Raw genomic sequence first — 19,380 nt, 5'->3', positions numbered from 1 at the left:
CTGTTTAAAAAAGACACTTTTATAAAATGTATTATTCACTTAAAAATATCAACACATATATTCTTAACCATTCGTAAAACAATCTTAACAAAACTCGTACGCTTATTGAAGATTTATTCGGATAAATAGTTCTTTGTCACTTTTTAATACCTTCGTTTATTCACAGCTTTTATTCGAAGATTATGCAATTACAGATTAGTTCGAAGAAATTATTCGAAATATTATTCGAATGAAGTTGTATTTTATCATACGTTCACGTTGCTGTATTGTGTTATTTCATTTAGCTGACATCGATGGCAAGCAAAGACTGCCCTGTGGGGCACTGTCCTGGTTTCGTCGAAATCGAGAGCAACGAAACCACGCCTACTCGGCGCATTCTCGCACAGAGGAAGCAAGATAGATACTCTTTTATCTTTTTTCTGACGTCATTTGTCCTGGAGCATCACTCCCAGGGTAAAGCCGGCACTGCCGCTCACCGAGTCTCTGAGAACGCTTTTCCGATCTATAGAATCGTTTTCTGCAAGAACCGTTTGTGTAGCCTCTATGGCTAGGGCACGCGGAAAGCTCAACATGGTGAACGAAATTAGGTAATGAGGTGAATTAAAAATGGTTTAATAAACTCGATACATTTGCGAATAAGGAGAGAAAAATGCGATCATTGGCACAACTAATATTTATTGTAGACAGAATCAAATCCGTGATAACAAGCACGTTCTAATGATAATTTTTCTTAAATTCAATCAAACGATTTTAATTTTTGCAAGGAGCTAGAAGAATCAGTTTATTAGATTTGTTTATAACATCCTTATTAACCCTTTGCGGTCGTATGTCTACTCTCAACCACCACAGCAATTTATTTATCTTTTTTTTTTTTACATAAAATTAAAACACATTATTGTGTTACATATGTCTACACATTAAAACGGAGTTAATAAATTTTGCTTTTCCTTCTTTTATTATTGTTATCTTATTACTGTCCACTGAAAGAAAATTAATTACGACCAGCATGACTTATGTATAAATTTAATACGACCGCAAAGGATTAAGGTTCTAATTGAAATTTGCATACCTTGTTGTTTAATTTGCTAGATCGCATTAAAGAAAATCTAAAATAATATCAATTTTTCAAGATTTTACCAATTTTTCATTCGACCCTGAAACAAATATATAGAAAACACGTTTTGTAAAATTTTTAAACCGGCTGAGAAAAATGCGTGAAACGCGTCGTTTATTATTATCGTTTAGGCGTTGCTTAGTCAACCGATTCTCCGAAGTTTCGAAAAAAGTTCCAGCTATTTCGACGGAATCGTGAAAAAGTAATTCCCGAATATTAATGGGAGTCACCGTGCAACCCACACGGGGGATTCAGCGCGTTAAAGACTCCATTATACAGGAATCTGAAAAAGCAGTGATTCCCATAATTCTTCGAAAGAGCGGTTTTTGCGTGGGACCGAGTAATCCCGTTCGGCCATTGGTAAAGCGTGTGAAACGGCACGATGGTACAGGAAGTAAAATTCATTAATTTCCCGAATGTCTTGTTGCTCCCGTGTCTTCGTCCCCCCCCTCGGTTCCCCATTCAGCCGATTTTCTTGCGTTCTCGATTTATCTTCCGGAGGCGAGAGATGCGCATTAATTTGCCGTTGCGCGATAAACGTAAATATTCTCCGGCTAGCATTTATTAAATCCCGGGCATCGTCGTCGTCGCCGTCGTCGTCGTCGGCGGCGGCGGCGGTGGGAGCAACCCGTATCGTTTCGTTTTCATAAATCAAACCAGTGAATATTCACGGGCAACCGGACACCCGCTTATTTCTGCTCGGTTACAAATAAAAACGGGGACGATCGCTGTCAGGGTACGTACAAGTGCGCAGATAATACATATTTGCGAATCCAATGTACGTTTTCGACTGAACCCAAGATTCAGCGAAGGTGTTTAAAGTTGCAGATGATGTAGGACCTGACATAGGTTGATCACCAAATATAATACGTTTATTTTAATAAAATAGCAGCTATGTATAAAAGATGTTATACAGGCAGTCCCATAAGTATTCGTACCCTCATTGCTTATAAGAAATCAAGGGACGCATGTAAGATTTTGCAATAAACTTTTTATTATGAATGATCACATGTATAAAGTTTAGTTATACCAAATTATATCAAAATTGATTAGCTAATAACAAAAATATATTGATTTTACTCCTCGTAGAACGTAATAACAGTCCACAAAAGTATTCGTACCAGTGTAGATTTTGTCAAAAAATCGCAAATTAGAGTAGCTTTTTTACTTTATATTAATTTTTTAGTATTTAGTGGGTCCACCTTTATGCCTCGATTTGGCATACTTGCTATCAGTTTTAATGTGATATTTGGTTCAACACTATTCCAAACTTCCAAAATTTTGTTTTTTAGCATTTGTTTATTGAAAATTTCATGCTCGCGTAATCTTTTATTTATTTCCGCCCATGAATTTTCTATAGGATTTGTATCTGGACTGTAAGGAGGTGTACGTACAAAATGAGGAACGTGGTAAAGTATTCACTCACGAACAATCTGAGCAGTATGCTTCGAATCGTTGTCCTATTGAAAATAGCAGTCATCTTCCAGACCAAGCTTGATCGCACTCGAGTGCAGATTTTCTTCGAGTATATTTTTATATATTATTTTATCCAAAATTCCATCGATAAAGACAAGTTTGCCCACTCCGGATGTCGCCTTACAGTCCCACACCATCGCGGAGCCTCCGCCGTGCTTTACAATTGGTTGCACATTTTTTTATTCTAGTTCTGTAGTAGGCGGTCTCCAAACTTTTCCTCTTATCCAAAAATATTAAATAAGATAATAAAAGATTATTGCAAAATTTTACATGCATCCGTTGATTTCAACAGGTTTCTCTTATAAGCAATGAGGGTACGAATACTTATGGGACTGACTGTATGTGGTCGACGGTTGACGAAATTCTGATTTGAGTTTCGTTGCTCCGCTAAAATGTGAAGGTGAAAAACCCCTCTACAATGATTTTACAAAAATAGAGGGCACTGTAACGAGCAAATTGACAAACTTATCAAGTGGTCCGATGGGGTGTGGTTCGGGAGCCTAACGCCAAGAAGCCGCGACGTCGTTGACCATGATGTCCGCTGTATCCCTTGGAAATTGCGGAAAAAAAACTGCCGAGCCCCCTTGGTACCCTATACGGGTTTAGGTCACGTCGATTGCCATTAAGGACGGTACGGCCACGCTAGCCTTCCTAGGCATGTCATCTGGTACTATTCAACCGTACCAGTGTTTTAAAATAATAAAGTCGTTAGATAAACATTAAAAACCGATTCCCAAAAATGGCAACAACTAAATTGACCGTAGCCTAACCTAAGACGGAAAGACAGGCCGGTACGATCGTATCACGCGTCTTAATACTTTGCCGTTCGCACGTCTTGTAAAAATTTCTTCGCTTGACGCCGGCAACACTGATTCAGATTACTTTGCTTGCCACCTTTATCGCGAAAGGGAAAATATCTTATCGGGAAAATAGAAATTGTCAAGTTTCACTAATCCCATCGTTAGTTCTCACGAGTTTTCAATCTTGTCCCCCTATTTTCATTAAATTTCGAAGATATACACATGAAAATCAATGTAAAATTTGTTTGTCTTATTTGCTCGCGACACCACCGCCGTGTCGCCGGCAGTTGGGCGATACTTTGTGCACGACACCACTGTGGTATCGCCGGACGGCATAGTGTTAACAATCGCGTTCCCAGCGAAAGTCCGACGGGGTTCCGCGCGCGCGCGCGTGCGTGAATGCGCCGCGATATCGTCGGGATAGTTTCGAAAATGTTTTCAGGCCCGGCCTTAGCCCGCGGGAAAAGACGGTCGACGGGAAGAACCCGAAAAAAAACGGCGACCGGTATCGTCGACCGGGAGGGAACTTTCGGGAAACTGTCCGGGGCAACGCGCGGACGTCGGCGAAAGCAAACCCGGGCCGGGGTTTTCGCGCTGGAAAAATTACGGGCGGGGATGAACCGAGCAAATGAACCGGCGCTTTTTACGGCCCTCCTTTCTTGCTTGACCGACTTCGAGGCTCTTCGGTAGCATACATATATCAGAACGTCTCGAAGAAAGACCTCGATAACGAAGACCTCGGGGTTCGGGAACAATTCGCGCGGCACTCTTTTCCCCTCCTCCGATTGTGCTGTGTCACGCCCGCAAACGGCTGAATAATTCGACAGGAGAAAAGACTGCCTCTCTCTCTGCTGCGTCAATGGCAATTCATTGCTAATTATTATCTTCGGATTCGTACCCTGCTTTCTTCGTCTGTAATGGAACTGTGTTTCATAGGTCGTATCATTTTATATCTATCGAATGAATTGTGTTGCATTTTTCATTCTATTTTTTTGTTTATTTCTAGATAAGTAAATTGAGCACGTCTTGGTCGATCAATATAAAATTAATTTATGATGGCCTGTAAGCAAAAGCAAAGTGATTCGACAAGGGTCGAGATTAAAGTCGATATTGTGTTGTTTTCACTGTAAAAAACCAAGACAAAATCAAAACGAGATATTAAAGGCAGTTGTAATACGAGATCGAGACTCTCTAAAGCAACAGTAGAAGCAACAAACTCTTGGTATTGTTTTGTTTAGAATTTCTCAATGTGATTAAAATACTGTTGAATACAGTGCAGCACTTATCTTCATGAATTAAGAATAAAAATAATAATTAAGAACATGGTTTTATTTGCTAGAGTGTGGTATATTAAACGATGAGGCGTTTAAAAGTAAGAAAACAATTATTACTCAATAAGTTCATTTCTATTTTTGTCTTTTATTTTATATCTTCTCCAATCTAATTTTTAGAATGCATCTACATAAGAAATAAAACTAATCCGCGATAGTGTGTCAAAAAAAAAACAAAACTCGCACACAGTTAAAAGATTAAAATTATTTAAATTAATCAAATTAACCCTTTTGAACGGAACAGATTTTTTTGACACAAAATAAGTATTAACACAATGTCAAATAAAATTACAGCTTGGTTTGGAAGGGCGTTTCGTTCATAACGATTCGTCGTGTCCCTTTCACGAATTTAGCAAGTAAATAGTCATCAGTTTAAAGCGTTAGTTTAATTTGCAAAAAGGTAACTGTAGGATCTATAAAAGGATTAATTCGATTTAAAACGGTGACTATGATCTACAAAAGGACGAATTCGGAGTGCAAGAAGGTTACCGTGATCTACAAAAGGGTTTAGTTGGAGTGGAAGAAGATGGATATGATCCCCTGGAGGATTAATTTAGAGTTCAAAGCCTCGACAACGCAAACTTACGCAAAGATAGGTTCTTAAATGGCATGTCTTTTTACAGTTCCATCAAATTCATAATAAAACAATCGTTTCCACTTTTTTATTTAATCGCGTCAAGGTTTATATTAAACATGGATCTTTATGTTATACAATAATTAATTAAGTAAATGGTATAGGGACTACCATAGAAACAACCGTTCTTTAACGTTTGTAACTTTAATCTGTCACTACGTAGCAACAATCTCTGCTAATTTGCAGGCAAATAATGTCCTCTACGTTTATGCATTTATTGAAAAAATTGACAAAAGAAATGCAGAACGGCGAAAGCATTGAAAGAATTAAGAACGCTTCTGCATCATTTTCAATTGATTGAAGCTATTAAAAGAGTGGATACATTTTCATTTAACTCTCGTTTCGTACAGTTATTCAACAAAACTTTTATTTTTCCCAATGATCCGCAGTTTACTAATTTGTATTTCACGCCGCGTGACATGTAACGCGGATATTGTGTATTGAATTGCATTTCAATAAATCGTGATGAAGAACTGTTATTTTTAAAAAATGACTGCCATGGCGATATTTTAAATATTAAACTTTTATCGACTACAAAGTTTAAACAAACATTGGTGTTAAGTTAATTGTGTGGAAGCCTATAATACTTAAACTGGACATGCGTATTATTAGATGTGTAGTATGTCTATGCATGATTATAAAATAATTTCTATTTCGCTGGTTTTCCGTATAAATCGTTAAATCGGATAGCAACTTTGCTCTAGCCGGGTTTGGATTACTCCTAAATGCAAATATCTTAATGTATGCTAGAACTAGCAGATGCTATAGCGAACAAAGTTCCGGAACGAATTAATTCGCCGTAGTGTAGCCGGCTGCAGCCTTTATAAGTAGCACTTACAAAGTATTAAAAGAAGCACTTAAATCGCTCAACGAAAAGAGAGCGCCGTCTAAATTGTAAACAGAGTTTGAATGAAACTGTTAACATTTCCAATCCGTTTTGATGTAGCAATTTTTTACTTTGAATCTTTTTGCCCTAAGAAAACAGTTGCAAATCGGCCTGGAACTCTTATTCCGCATATATATGTATATAAACGGATTTTTTATACCTTTTCCAAGATGAGAAAAACGGAAAGTAAACATTGCCTCCTTATTTTTCTATCAATAAGCGCAAAATGAAATATGCGCTTAAAAGCCACGATTCGCTTCTATATTTATCCTGTTTCGAGTTCCTTACGTCAATTAATTAATATAATAAAAATATCGTAGACAATAATATAAAATAATATTTTAAGCAATGCTAAATGAATTGAAAAATAGTATACGCTTTTATATTTTACCTTGAAATATCTGTTAAGAATTTATATCAACCACCTACAAAATAACTGTTAAAATTGAACTTTTACAACAGAATTAACGTGTTACCGTAAACGTTAACTTCATCTTTCCAGTGCCGCTTAAAATTGTTGCAGAAAGAAATTACAACAATTACGTAAAACCAGATAATAAGAAAATTCAAAAATTAAAATTTTTATCTATTAAAAATATTAAGGGAAGAACATTCGGAAATCGAAAGTTTATTAAACGATTTATGAGAGATAATTTATAAGCGTTTACGGTTAAATTACAGTGAAATCACAGTTAAATTCAAGTCCTGATTGCGAATAATTCTTGAAATTTAATGGACGCCGTTCGCAGAAGCGGCGCGCGGCCGGATCTCCGCTTCTTTATGAACCTGTTGTTTGCCTGCGAGGACAGTTCAAACATATCGTACGCGACTCCGGGAATCAGAGGTTCTAAATATTGCATAACAGTCTAGTCAGCGTGGGAGTACGATGAACGAAGCACAAATACCCGTTTTGACGGTGGAAGGAGAGAACGGGAATCACGGTGACAGAGTTTCCGTTTACTGATACAACATTTAGGTAATAGCAGTTTCGATCGTTCCGTTGCAAAGACTCTACTCCGGAGAGGGCGTATGGCAATGCCAAGATAAAGCGAAAATGTAGTATGAAAGCGGTCACTCAATTCGTCGTCGAATTACACGGTGTTCAAACCTCCCCCTACTGCCTCTGCAATTATTGACTTTCGATCGAAACTTCAGCGAATTCGGCTGTACGAAATTGCCGACCGGGCCCCGCGGAACAGAAATTGATAGTACGCGCGTGTAAACTAGACGTGTAACGTTTCATCATTGGGTAATTAGAGGGGTCGTCGAAGTACGTGACAAATGTCTATTTTCTGTTCTTTTTTTTCGGAGCCAAATCATTGCTCCAGGCTTTCGGATGACATCGTTTATCGGATCCGTGAAACACATACGCTTCTCTCGGTCGTTGGATCACATTTCCGACACCTGAAAGAAAATCCTTTCGAGAATTGAAACGTACCCGGTGTCCCAGTTTTTCCGGAAAATTTAACCAGGATGGTCTACGAGTAAAGATAAGGGGAAAATGTTATCGAACATCGTCTTCTAAATGCTCTGTTAGAAAGTTATAATAAAATTGTGAAATGATTGTAGACTGGTGTGTCTCGTCGAGGTATTAATCGATGGATATAATATATTTTCTTATTTTTGCTATTTTATAGCTATTTTATAACTATTGTATAACTAACTATTGCGTAACAGAGCTTTATAAGTACAAAAATGGATATGACAGACGAATATATTCACAATAAAAACTTGTTTTTAATAATAACCAGTTTTCAATAATTATAGTAGATTAAAAGCGATACATTGAAACTTCAACATTCTTTTAAACTTACTACTGCTTTAAATCACGCCTATACCAATATACATGAAAATATGTAGAAACTAATATTGACTGTGCTATCAAACGTATAAATTTGCAGAGAAAATTAGAAAGGAAATTGTGAAAATTACATGGAAAAATGATAGAAGACTATCGAAGTAGAGGGCAAATGGGCATGTGCAGCGTGAGAAAGCTGCTACAGCTGAGAACGTGTGATTCTACGTGAAAAATTAAGTTGAAAATATAAAATCGAATTTTTCCTCTCGGGGCTGCGTTTTTCAAACAAAAAAATTCAGTTCCTTTTTGTTTTAATACGCTAGGTACACGCGGATAGCTCTTAACCGAATGGTAACAGTACAATCGGCAGAAAGTTATTCTATTTGCATACAGAAATAAGTAAAAAATGTAACCCGCAATTTTTCCACTCAAAACGCTCGTTCTCTAGTAAAACCCGATTTGTAAATTTTTCAACTGTGTTTTTTACATATCCACGTTTCGGCGAAATTCCGATATACAGTCTACTGAAACACGATCAGTTTGAAAATATTTTTAACTTATTTTTTTTTACGCGAAATGATTTCGTTTGATATTGAACCACACTTTTCAATGCTCGCGTTTCATCGTGTCTATGTTTAAATACGCGCGAAACGTTTAATAGCGTTTGATATTCGCGGAGGATTAAAAAGTGTTACTTCCTAAAAAAAAAATGATTCAATTATTTAATAGACCGTCTAATTGCTGTGAACATTTTATTTATAAATGTAGAAAATTAGTGAATTTCCCGGGATATACGTGTACTTCGTCGGTTGTCATTAGAATTTAAAATAGTCAATGTTTAAACTGAATATGATATTTTTCAATCTAAATGTGTAATTCCACGCGAGGATATTTTCAGAATCAACTGCAAGAAATTTTATCTCTACTGCTTGGCAAAAAAGTCTGCTTTTTCCCTTCAAAAATAATTCGAAATATCATAAATTATATCTATATATAATAATAAATTATATCTACATATATTTATATATGTTATGATTATAAGTTATAATCAATAGATAGGAATAAATAATTTATTGTATTCATTTAATTCCTATGAATATAATAAATTTATGAAGTATACATACAATTTAAAAATAAAAATACAGTAACTTGCTGCAACTAATTTTTTAATTTAATTCCGTTAGTGGGTTCATGTTCAATCGTGAATTCGTTGATATCTTATGTCTAAAGTCGATATTTGCTGATTTCGAGACGCATTAATTTTAGATGTCCGCTAAAATTCGAACCACGTTGAGTAAACAAAATCTTTTGTGGGATCGATGCATTAGGCCTGCAGCTGTTTAAACCTGTTTATAATGTTGCGTCCACACAACATAGCTACCAACCTGGCTATCTTCTCGTTAATATATGTTGCACCTTGCAGCGGTGTGAACTCTGCTTTGCATTTCCTCCCCGTGTACTTCCTATAGTAACGAGTTTTCCGAACAATTACAGAGAAAATCTGTATGCAAAGCAGTTAGTCGCGTATCAGTGTTAAGCGATACTGAAGTAGCGTAATATCCATGATACATGCGGGCGACGCAAACAACAACAACGCCGTCGTTTTATTAACCTTTTCTGTAGTATACCGTGCAGTTTCTTGTACGGAACGGTAAGGCAAAGTAATCTTCTTACTAATTACATCGACTTAAACCCTTGCCGCGCTATTATCTTCGCAGTTATAATAATTGGAGACTGTCTATTGCAATAATTTCAAAATAATCTTTATTATGTAACTACATTCGACTGAAATTTTATTTAAGAAGAATTTTGTTCCGACTTAAAAGAACGGAACAACTTTAATACTCGACAGATTAACACGGGCTTAAATGTTAATGAATGTTTTACGAAATTCTTGGTGATTATTGTTCAGCAATTGTTATTTATATTTCGACCTTTTTCGCTGCTTGCAGGATCAACTTGGTGGCACCGCGTGCGAGGACAGAGGAGAAGGGAACAATTCGTGCAATAAGAATACTGTGAGTACAACAATGGTTATTACATAAGTAATTCCATTTGATTTAACGTAGGAAGCATAAAATACAAAGTTGCGCTTAACTACTCCATCGACAGATTTATGAATTTCGTCAAATTTTAAATTTTGATGTTAAATTTATGAATTTTTATTGGAAAGTGTTACATATTGTTAAATGAAAATGATTTATAGAGAATGAAAAACGCAGTCAAGCTTCTGTAAAGACAGCTGCAAAATCTTTAAATATTTACCCCGAAACGCGGTTGACCGCGTTCAAGATTAACCCATTAAACATGCAATTTGTTAAATCAATTATGTTGTTTACGTTAGCTCTGATTTAACGTAATTATTTATCGCGATGTTGTCGCATCAATTTCGAACAATCAAACAGATTGTTTTTGCTGCCATGATTTCGATAGCCAATCATGAATAAAACACTTCGATAAGTTAATCGAAACATATGAACCAGTAATCGTGAAAGGATTACCATGATTTAATTAATTGCAATTATATTTGAACGATAATTTCGAAAGCAAAAGTTCGTGGGAATTTCGACCGAATTGCAAAAGTAAGATTTAAACATTCTTTCAAATCTCCGAAGAAAGATACAAGAATAGAACAAAGTGAACAACTAACATTAGTAAATCCGGATCAGAATGTTTGCTAATTAACAGTTTAAGTATTTCGTTCAATCTACTGGGATTAATAAAATTAGCAAGATGAAGTTGATTAGCGTAGAAATTAATATCCAGGTCCAAATAAATAATTCTGTCGCCCGCATGTGGCTGTCACGATGATTAAAATATTAAATATACAGTCGTTAATCAAAAGCAAATTAAACGCGACGGCAAATAAATAATTAAATAATTAAAAACTAAATGAATTCGACGAATAATTTTAATAAACACGATTCGAGTTTCAACGCGTCCCAGTTGCCAGTAGCCATGTTTACGAGAAACGAAAAATTATGTCAATTAGCACGGGGAAGCGTGTTTAAATGTCAAGTGAACTCTTCAGAGTTTGATCTATTCTGATTATTCTAAAATGTGTTCTCGTAGCTACGGGGGATCGACCGAAAAAATCACCGAAAACAACGTTGAAAACTGTTTCGCCGGTATATATTCGTTGTGGTGCCGGCGGTGGCAGAACTTCGCTCGTTAATTTTCTGTTCTGCGAAGTAATTGTATTTTTTTCCCCTATTTCCTCCTTTTAGAGCACGCATTAAAGGTGCCTCGCGTATTTATCGTTACCGCCGTCTCGTTTTTATTTATTGCATTTTCCGCGGAGAAACACGAGGCGAGCATAGTTCATAAATAAACCGGTCCACCGAGTGGCGCATGTTATAAAGATGTTTGGTTAGATTTAATGGGTTGCCTCTCCGACAAAGGAGCCGCGCGCGCTCAGTTTCCTTTAATATCGACCTTAAACACGGCTCTCGGCCACGCGAAAGCCTGACTTGCCCCGAAAATACTGTGGCCTGGGTATAGTCCCCGGCATATAGACGGGAACCGTGAAAACTGATTTTTCTGCAAATATAACGTGGCCGATGCATGGCGTGTATACATCGCGGAAAACTGTATGTACACGCGCTTAGTTATTTATCGCCGGGACTACCGACGAATTCGATACAGCATCGCGCGTGGTTCTTTAGTGCTGCTATAACGGCCGGTAAACAGCGCCCGAGAACTTATTTTCAAACATCGACTATAGACAGTATGAAAAAGGAATTCCGTTCGTAAACGTGTTGTTCGGGAACATTTTTCACTGGTGCACACTCAGTGTTAGAAAAAACTTGCCAATATCGAGTCGCTAAATGCACTGTGCGTACGGAGAAAAATCATGCTCTCCTTCGGTATATCTATAATATACGAGCGTGGAAGTGAACTGCGGATTTTACGCATTTATAGAAGAATTTAAAGATGTTGCGACATTATTTCCGTCTTGTTCAAATTATTAAAAGAGAAAATATGAAATCATGGAGACGATAGACAAAATTAGGAACATTGTTACATTAATTCGGATTTATTAAAGTTATTGAGGGTGGACATATATTTTTATTTCATCTTTGTTTCTTGTTATTGATTTTTCAATGACAGTTTCACTGTATAAGTTACCAAGTTTTATAAGGTACATTTTCCAAATTTTCGTTATGAGCACAGATAAAAGTTTGAAAAGACAGAATTTTAATTCCTTCATCATGCCAATAAGTTGCAATTTTTAGTAAGAATTATACAATCATCACCCTAATCCTTCTAACATCCTAGAACAATTTAGAAAGCTTGATCTAAAAAGATATTCGATTCTAAAAAGTACACGAATACTTTCTACACCGACTGTATAATACCGCATAATTATTAACTGTTTTCGACGATCTGAAAATAAACTGTGTGAAAGAGTTGATGTCATAAACTTATAGGTCATGACGTTCTATAGAACACGGAGAAAATATCTGGGAAATGTGAAAGGGAATCGAACTCTGACCCTTAACATTATATACATATACATATATATTTTATGTTGGTCGTACGCAAAGCATTACTGTAATTTTAATCATTGATATCTCGTATCGTATTAAATACTTAATTCCGTAATGGTGTATTTACGTAAACGCAACAACGAAATCTAGCATTGTTCGAAGACTCAACTAAATTTGTGACCCTAAAGGTAGTCTTGTAGTCCCCTCGTTAGTCTCTTGCACCCTCTTGGAGACTATGCACGACCTAAGTCCCAGCTATAAATCCTACGAAGCTTGAATAGCGCTTTGCCATCCCGACTTCAACTCCCTTGTCTTATTTAGAAACGTATTTTTAGATTAACTACCCCGCGAGCAGACTGCAGTTCTTTAGACAAATTCACGTTCTCATTAATTATTTCAGAGAAAACAATTCGAAATTATTTCGATTAAAAGTTTGCTTATAGTATGAGCAAAGCAAATGTATCATAAATACCTGCCAACCTTGACGTGAGAATTTATAAAAATCTATTATTGCATATAAGTGAAATGAGAATTAGTATATATTTAAATCAGTACTGCTATAGCATATGGTAGAAGGACATGAGTAAAATCAAAATGATATTAAAAATTCACCTGATATTGTCAATCTAATTATATAGAACTACATAAAACTTACTTGGAGCGTAAGACTATGCTATAACATTTGTGAAGCTAAATTCAAAAGCACATAAAAATCAACGAGTTCCTATAAGCGAAATGAAAATCAGTATATAATTCATTAGCCTCGTACTACTACACTTTGGTCTATAAACTCGCTGGTTAGTTTCACTTTTCCAACGCCATCCAACCATAGTGTCGCTGATTTTTACAAAGCTATTCTTCTTCCTTTACCCCGGTTAAAAGTTTAATATTTTTCTGTTCCCGCTATAAATCTTCTATTTTCGAAAAAAAATGGGGCACCGGAGTCGTGAAAATCCTATCGAAAAAAATCCGTGGACACCGCGGAACGCGGAACGCGGACCGGGGACAGTTCATGCCATGGAATTATTACGAGGCATTTGGATTCGTTACGTGGCCCGTCCAACTTTGACATCAAGCGTAACGATGCATCACGCTAGAACAACATAAATCGGCTAATCTCGACGTTGACTCGATTCTGGGTTACGACGAACCCGTAGAAACACAAGCCCGGGCCGCGCGGTGTAGAAAATCACACATGTACATATTTATTCTTGCGTGTTTGCCGGTAAAGCCCGCGAGTGCTTGCTGGTTCTCCGCGATACGTCGCGACGAAAAATCGTGTTCACAAATCCATGGTGATATTTTCCACCTGGACGTAACAAAATAACAAATATCGGTGTAGCGGACCGTGGTGCACGGGAATATATACCTGCGGAATTATCCGTGCACGGTTTGCTCGAAGTTTTCAACGTATCCAGCGTTTCTGGACCTGTCATCGACAGCCACGCATTAACTTATTTGTCAGGTTTAAGCACCGCGGGGAGATACCCGGAGCATGTATTTTGCAAACGATATTTCAAGACTGTGATTTTCGATAGGAAAAGATACCCGTGTGTGAAAGGTATCGTTTATGTAACTTCTGCGTGTATTTTTACGATATTCTTCGATGCGAAACATTTTGTTCCGCTCGGTCTTTGCATTATAAGTGAGAAATATAATGTTTCATCAAAGATGCATTATTTTGTATATTAACTTGCAGAACAGTATGCATTTGTATTCGTATTAAAAATAAGTGTATGCTTTTAATCATGTACGGGAAGTATGCACTTTTTCTTGTTTTATTACGCTATGAAATCTGATGCTAGGTTATTACTAACATGCATATTGCTATGTACACTAACAATACAGAGGATACATTGACATAATCTTGTCTTAAGAATTACGTAATATACAATAGACAATTTTGTATATTATATTATTGTATATATATATTGTATATTATTTATACAATAATATACAATACGGTATTTTTTATATTTATAACTAGAACTTAGGGCTATTGTTGAGTTTTTTTGAATTTTATAAAAGTTTGTAAATGCTCCCTTATCGACATTCAAAATAAGTATATTATTTTAATTTTATTCCAATAACTGTGCATTTGTATTTATATTGGAATAAGTATGCTGTTTGATCGTTATTGAACTAAGTATATACTCTTACCCATAATCAAACAAACGTATGCTTCAAAGATTACTCGAATAAATATACAGTTTCATCGACATTCGAACAAGTATGTTCATACAAGTGCACGTTTGAAGAAAAACTTTCGAACGCTTTGTTCAAGAAATGTGGACCTTCCGTTTCCAGCAAAATAGCCAAGCCACGTTTCTTGCCTTACCACGCTAAATTTAAAAGCACTAGTGCTCTTGCGCTGAAAAAGCCAATATTTTAGGAGCTTTTTTCAAAACAACTTCGTCGGACCAGCGTCGTGTAATTCAAGAACGGTGTTTTATACGTAAAATTGTTCTCGGTGCCCGACAGTGTAGCGACCGGCCGCAGTTGTACGAAACCAAAAAGTCAAAAAAGATTCTTAATTTGCATGAGTGTAGCTAGTGTCTGTACCGGAATAAAAAGTAGTTAGTCCGGCGCGAGGAAAATAACAGCATCTTAAGTAAAAACTTGCTACTTCGGTGACAAAAAGAAAAGAATAGAAATAAGTTTGTTTCTGTAAATTTTGTGAATGTTAAACTCGGTTTTCATGGAAACGATGAAGGGACATTTGCTGAACGTATCTGCCTACAAAGTTGCAAGCGACGCAGAGATTGGTTGTTGAGATATCACGACAAGGATCTTGGCACAAGGAAATTCAGTGTTTCCTCTGACGGATATTCCGCATTCCCCTGCTCAGCTTCAAGTATTAAAGCGAGCTAAAAGTATGTTAATGATATTTAGAGGTCAGCGTAATTAGATTTTCGTGTAATGGAGTCACTTATTGGAGATCTCCGTTTCGCTTTTTTATTTTCTTGTACACGGAGAAAATGGCCAATTATTACGCCTTCGACTTGCTATTAACTTCATATTTATCAAATAAGACGCAACGAATTTCTTTATTCAAAAATGAATGAAATAAAGGAGTAAAATCGATAATAACTTCTCTTATTAAAAAATAAACGATATAAAAGAATGAGAGAATTTAATGTTTTTGTCGATAAATATAAAGTCAATACATATTCGTTCAGTAATTTTTTGCACCGTTATTCACAAAATGTCGGCATTTTTTGAAATTATCTATATAAAAGCAACGTAACTTGTTAAAAATCATATACTTGTCAGTGATGTTTATAATTATATTAGTAAAGATTAATAATGGTAAAAATTAGAATTTAATATATTTAGAATTAAAAGAACAAGAATCAATTATTTACTGTAATGTACAATTGACGAATTTTTGTCATGCAAATCAAAGGCATGCCAACTGGTTTCGCTGTCTTAGATACCGCGTTTCTAAAGACGACAGATTCATTGCCGAACACCTACGAGCCAAGAATCTCGCTGAGCAGAGAGAAGCACAAGGGAAGAAATTGAATGATCCTTGAAGAGTCGTTCGGTACGGGCTTGCGCATTATTCTTTTGCATTTAATTTGCGACTAATCAGTCGCATGAACGGCATGCGCCAATTTGTAGACGGATTATGCGGGTTCCGGGGACGTTGTAGAAGGAAAGAGCGTGGATCGTAGTTGGCGGTAACAGGTCAAGTATCGGGCTTTATGAAATTAATGAAAGGTTTTCATGTGTGAGCGAACCCCGGTACCTACGGGCGAAGAAAGTCAAAGGCCCGCCGTTCGTATTTTCAGTCTCGCGTGTCCCCCTTTTTTTTCCCTCGCTTAGCAGCTTAAATTCCCCGGGCTGGCGAACAAGAACAATCCTTTCCCTTATTTTCTACAAGTGCTTTCCGTAAACTCATTAACTGGAAAAATTTTCCTGCTAAGAAGCATCCTAGCGCTGCGTCTAGTTCGCTCTCCTGTTACGGCGACGATCGTTCGTCGATATGTAGTATCGGCTCGACAAAAATTCTTCCGTTACGCAATCTTCCATCCATCTTTTACCTATTGCTGTACGTTGATTAATTTGACTAGCGTGAAGATTTCTAGCAATAATCTGGCAAGTGTAAATGTCAATTTCAATCTTTTAAGTCAAAATCACGGCCTATTCACAAATCCTGGGAAAATATTTCAAATGGAATTTATAACTATTTCAATTAATTTGAAATAATTAAGTTAAGAAATATTTGAATTAATGTGGAATAATTAAATTAAGAAATATTTGAATTAATGTGGAATAATTAAATTAAGAAATATTTGAATTGTTTTGTTATTTTCAATGCTGTTATTTAAAAATACAAATAATATAAGCCCATTTAAAATAATGATAGTTTCATATAATGAAATAATTAATTTGAAATGTGGCAAAAAAAGTATCATTGAAATAATATGCACGAGAAAGATGTTACTTTTATATCTATTTGTTTTAACAAGATTTTATTTGAATATTGAATATTGTCGCAAAAGGAAATAATCCAATGGTACAGAAGACGAAACAGGGTTGTTATTCTTCAGAAAAGTGGGTCTCATTAGCGGCTAATCATTTAACATAATCAGATCGGTCGTTTTATCTTGCAGAAATGACAGCGAGCATGTTGGAACAAACGATAATTATTTCAGATAATTGTCTCAAATAATTATAAAATAACATATTATTTGAAACAATATTTTAAATAACGTTATTTCAAAAGATCATACGCATAAAAATACTAATGAAATAAAATAATATGTTGTCATCAGTATTTAAGCATTTAAGTAAATGTAGACACAGGATAACTATAAATAATTTCTTCTATTAATAATTATCATGAGTGAACAACGATTTCAACAATAGTATTCGTAAATTTTTCCAGCATCTTCGCACTTTTAATTGCACCTCTTCACTTTTATCATAAATGCTTGAAATTGGCAGTTTAATATTTACTTAAATTTTCGCACTCGAGTGACGCCTGTGAGGCGCCAATGAAAATTGTTATATTATTTGCAAAATAATTTTAACATTATTAAAGACCTTTCTATGTAAAAGATTGTTAAAATCGTAACAGTTTTATGATTCACTTGCTAGACTTAATTTCATATTCATAAATTGTACTAAATTATATAAAAAGGGAATACAGCTGGTCAAAATAGCTATTTTGGATCTAGTCTTAAAATGGCTTCGAGTGCAAAGGGTTAATAACCGTTTCTTAACCTCTTGCACTATAATAACGAGTCAGACTCGTGACAAATGTTCCATGCAAGATCTACTAAATATGAATATTATTAATTTCTTTTAAATCGAAATAAAATTGAATTCTTCTGTTATCAAAGTCTAGAAACGGAAGTAAATAAAGCCAATGGAAGAAACATAAGTGATCTGGTCCTATTTAGGACAGTATTAAGGACAAATATGTGCTAATCAATGCAGCGTGAAAGGAGTTATAGTGTAAGGGATTAATAATCCTCGCAGTCCAAGATTTAATATCGTCGCATCGCGGTGTAAATTCTCGTTAAAACTATTCAGTGTAAACACTTTGATTCGCAATTCCATAAATAAATTGCAAACATTTCACTCTCACTTTACTCATATATTCTCAAACTATGACGCTGTCACTTCAGCGCTTAAATATTGAACATAACACTTTGACATTCCATTCGTGTGTTCGGTTTTCACGCACTCCGGTTTCTACGTCTGAATTAAAAATGATAAATTCACATTCCTCGTTGCACATCGCTGCAGTTCCTGACATCTTGTATGCAACGATGCTGCGATCCAAACATCTCGCCAACAATTCGTCACGTGGTAAATCTTCGTGAGCGAGTTTAAATTTTCATCGAAAGTGATCGGTTGCATTAACACGGCTTGCTAAATTCGATAAACTCTATAATTTCTCCGATACTAACCCTTTGCACTCAACTGGCGACTCTGAGGTATCATTAAAATTGTTGTATCACGTTCTAAAATTATTTTTACAGATGTCATCGAAGCTTAAATTTAAAAAGTTGTTAAAAATTAATAGACTGATAGAACACACTTGAAATGCTATGAGTCAGTTTTAGATTTGTAGGTGAAATGTCTTCGAGTGCAAAGGGTTAACACTTTTACTGTCATCCCAACAATTTCAAAAAGTTCGTTGATTGAAAGAACTTTGTTCAATTAAATTAAAATTCCAAAGTCAAGTCTTTTTACTGAACTTACTTTTTCAGTATCCTTATCGTTTTATGATCTTAATGAAATTAAGAAATTGTAATAGATTAGCGCGAAAATTAATTTTCAAATTCGAGTAAATAATTCCATTGCGATAATTTATTTCTTTGAATGTCTTTTAATTATTTCTTATAGTACATATTTTTATTATCACGAAACATTCCTAGCCCTTTGCAGGCAGTAGACATTTTAACTTGAAATCCAAATAGTTCGTCTGACCTATAGTATTTCCACTTTATACTATTGCATATCATACTGACGCAACGATAACGCTTATAACAGTTTCTGAAATATAAACAAATTTGTTAAGGTTAAAATAATTTAGATATGTAGCAATTTTCCGATGGCACCAGTCGAGTACGAAGGGTTAACTTTCTCAGAAAAATCACCCTAAAATTCTATGCTACATTACCATCGCTATCCTATAGCACGTTCACCAATTAGAAAAAAAGTTTCTCATCTTCAGCATTCCGATGTCCCAGTCGAGTGCACACGTGCCAAGGCGTCTACATTCACTGAAACGTGTGTACGAAGAACAATGGGCGAAAGAGCATAGGCGAACGTCGCAGGATATCGATTGGTTCCATTCAAAAAGTTGCCCGAGACGTTCGCCGGTGGGTTCG

At 35.8% G+C, this 19,380-nt stretch overlaps 1 protein-coding gene across 4 annotated transcripts in view; it reads left to right on the top strand.

The window, feature by feature from the left end:
- Nucleotides 1–19,380, top strand: part of LOC144478809 (uncharacterized) — a 668,769-nt gene that overhangs the window by 574,229 nt on the left and 75,160 nt on the right. For all 4 annotated transcript variants that reach the window (XM_078197075.1, XM_078197074.1, XM_078197076.1 and 1 more), the window contains one exon: nt 9,992–10,057. In XM_078197075.1, the coding sequence (XP_078053201.1) occupies nt 9,992–10,057 (66 nt within the window). The remainder of the gene's footprint in view (nt 1–9,991; nt 10,058–19,380) is intronic.

The sequence above is a fragment of the Augochlora pura genome, chromosome 3 (genome assembly GCF_028453695.1).
Source record: "Augochlora pura isolate Apur16 chromosome 3, APUR_v2.2.1, whole genome shotgun sequence".
Lineage (NCBI taxonomy): Eukaryota > Metazoa > Arthropoda > Insecta > Hymenoptera > Halictidae > Augochlora > Augochlora pura.
This window is presented reverse-complemented; position numbering and strand designations above follow the sequence as displayed.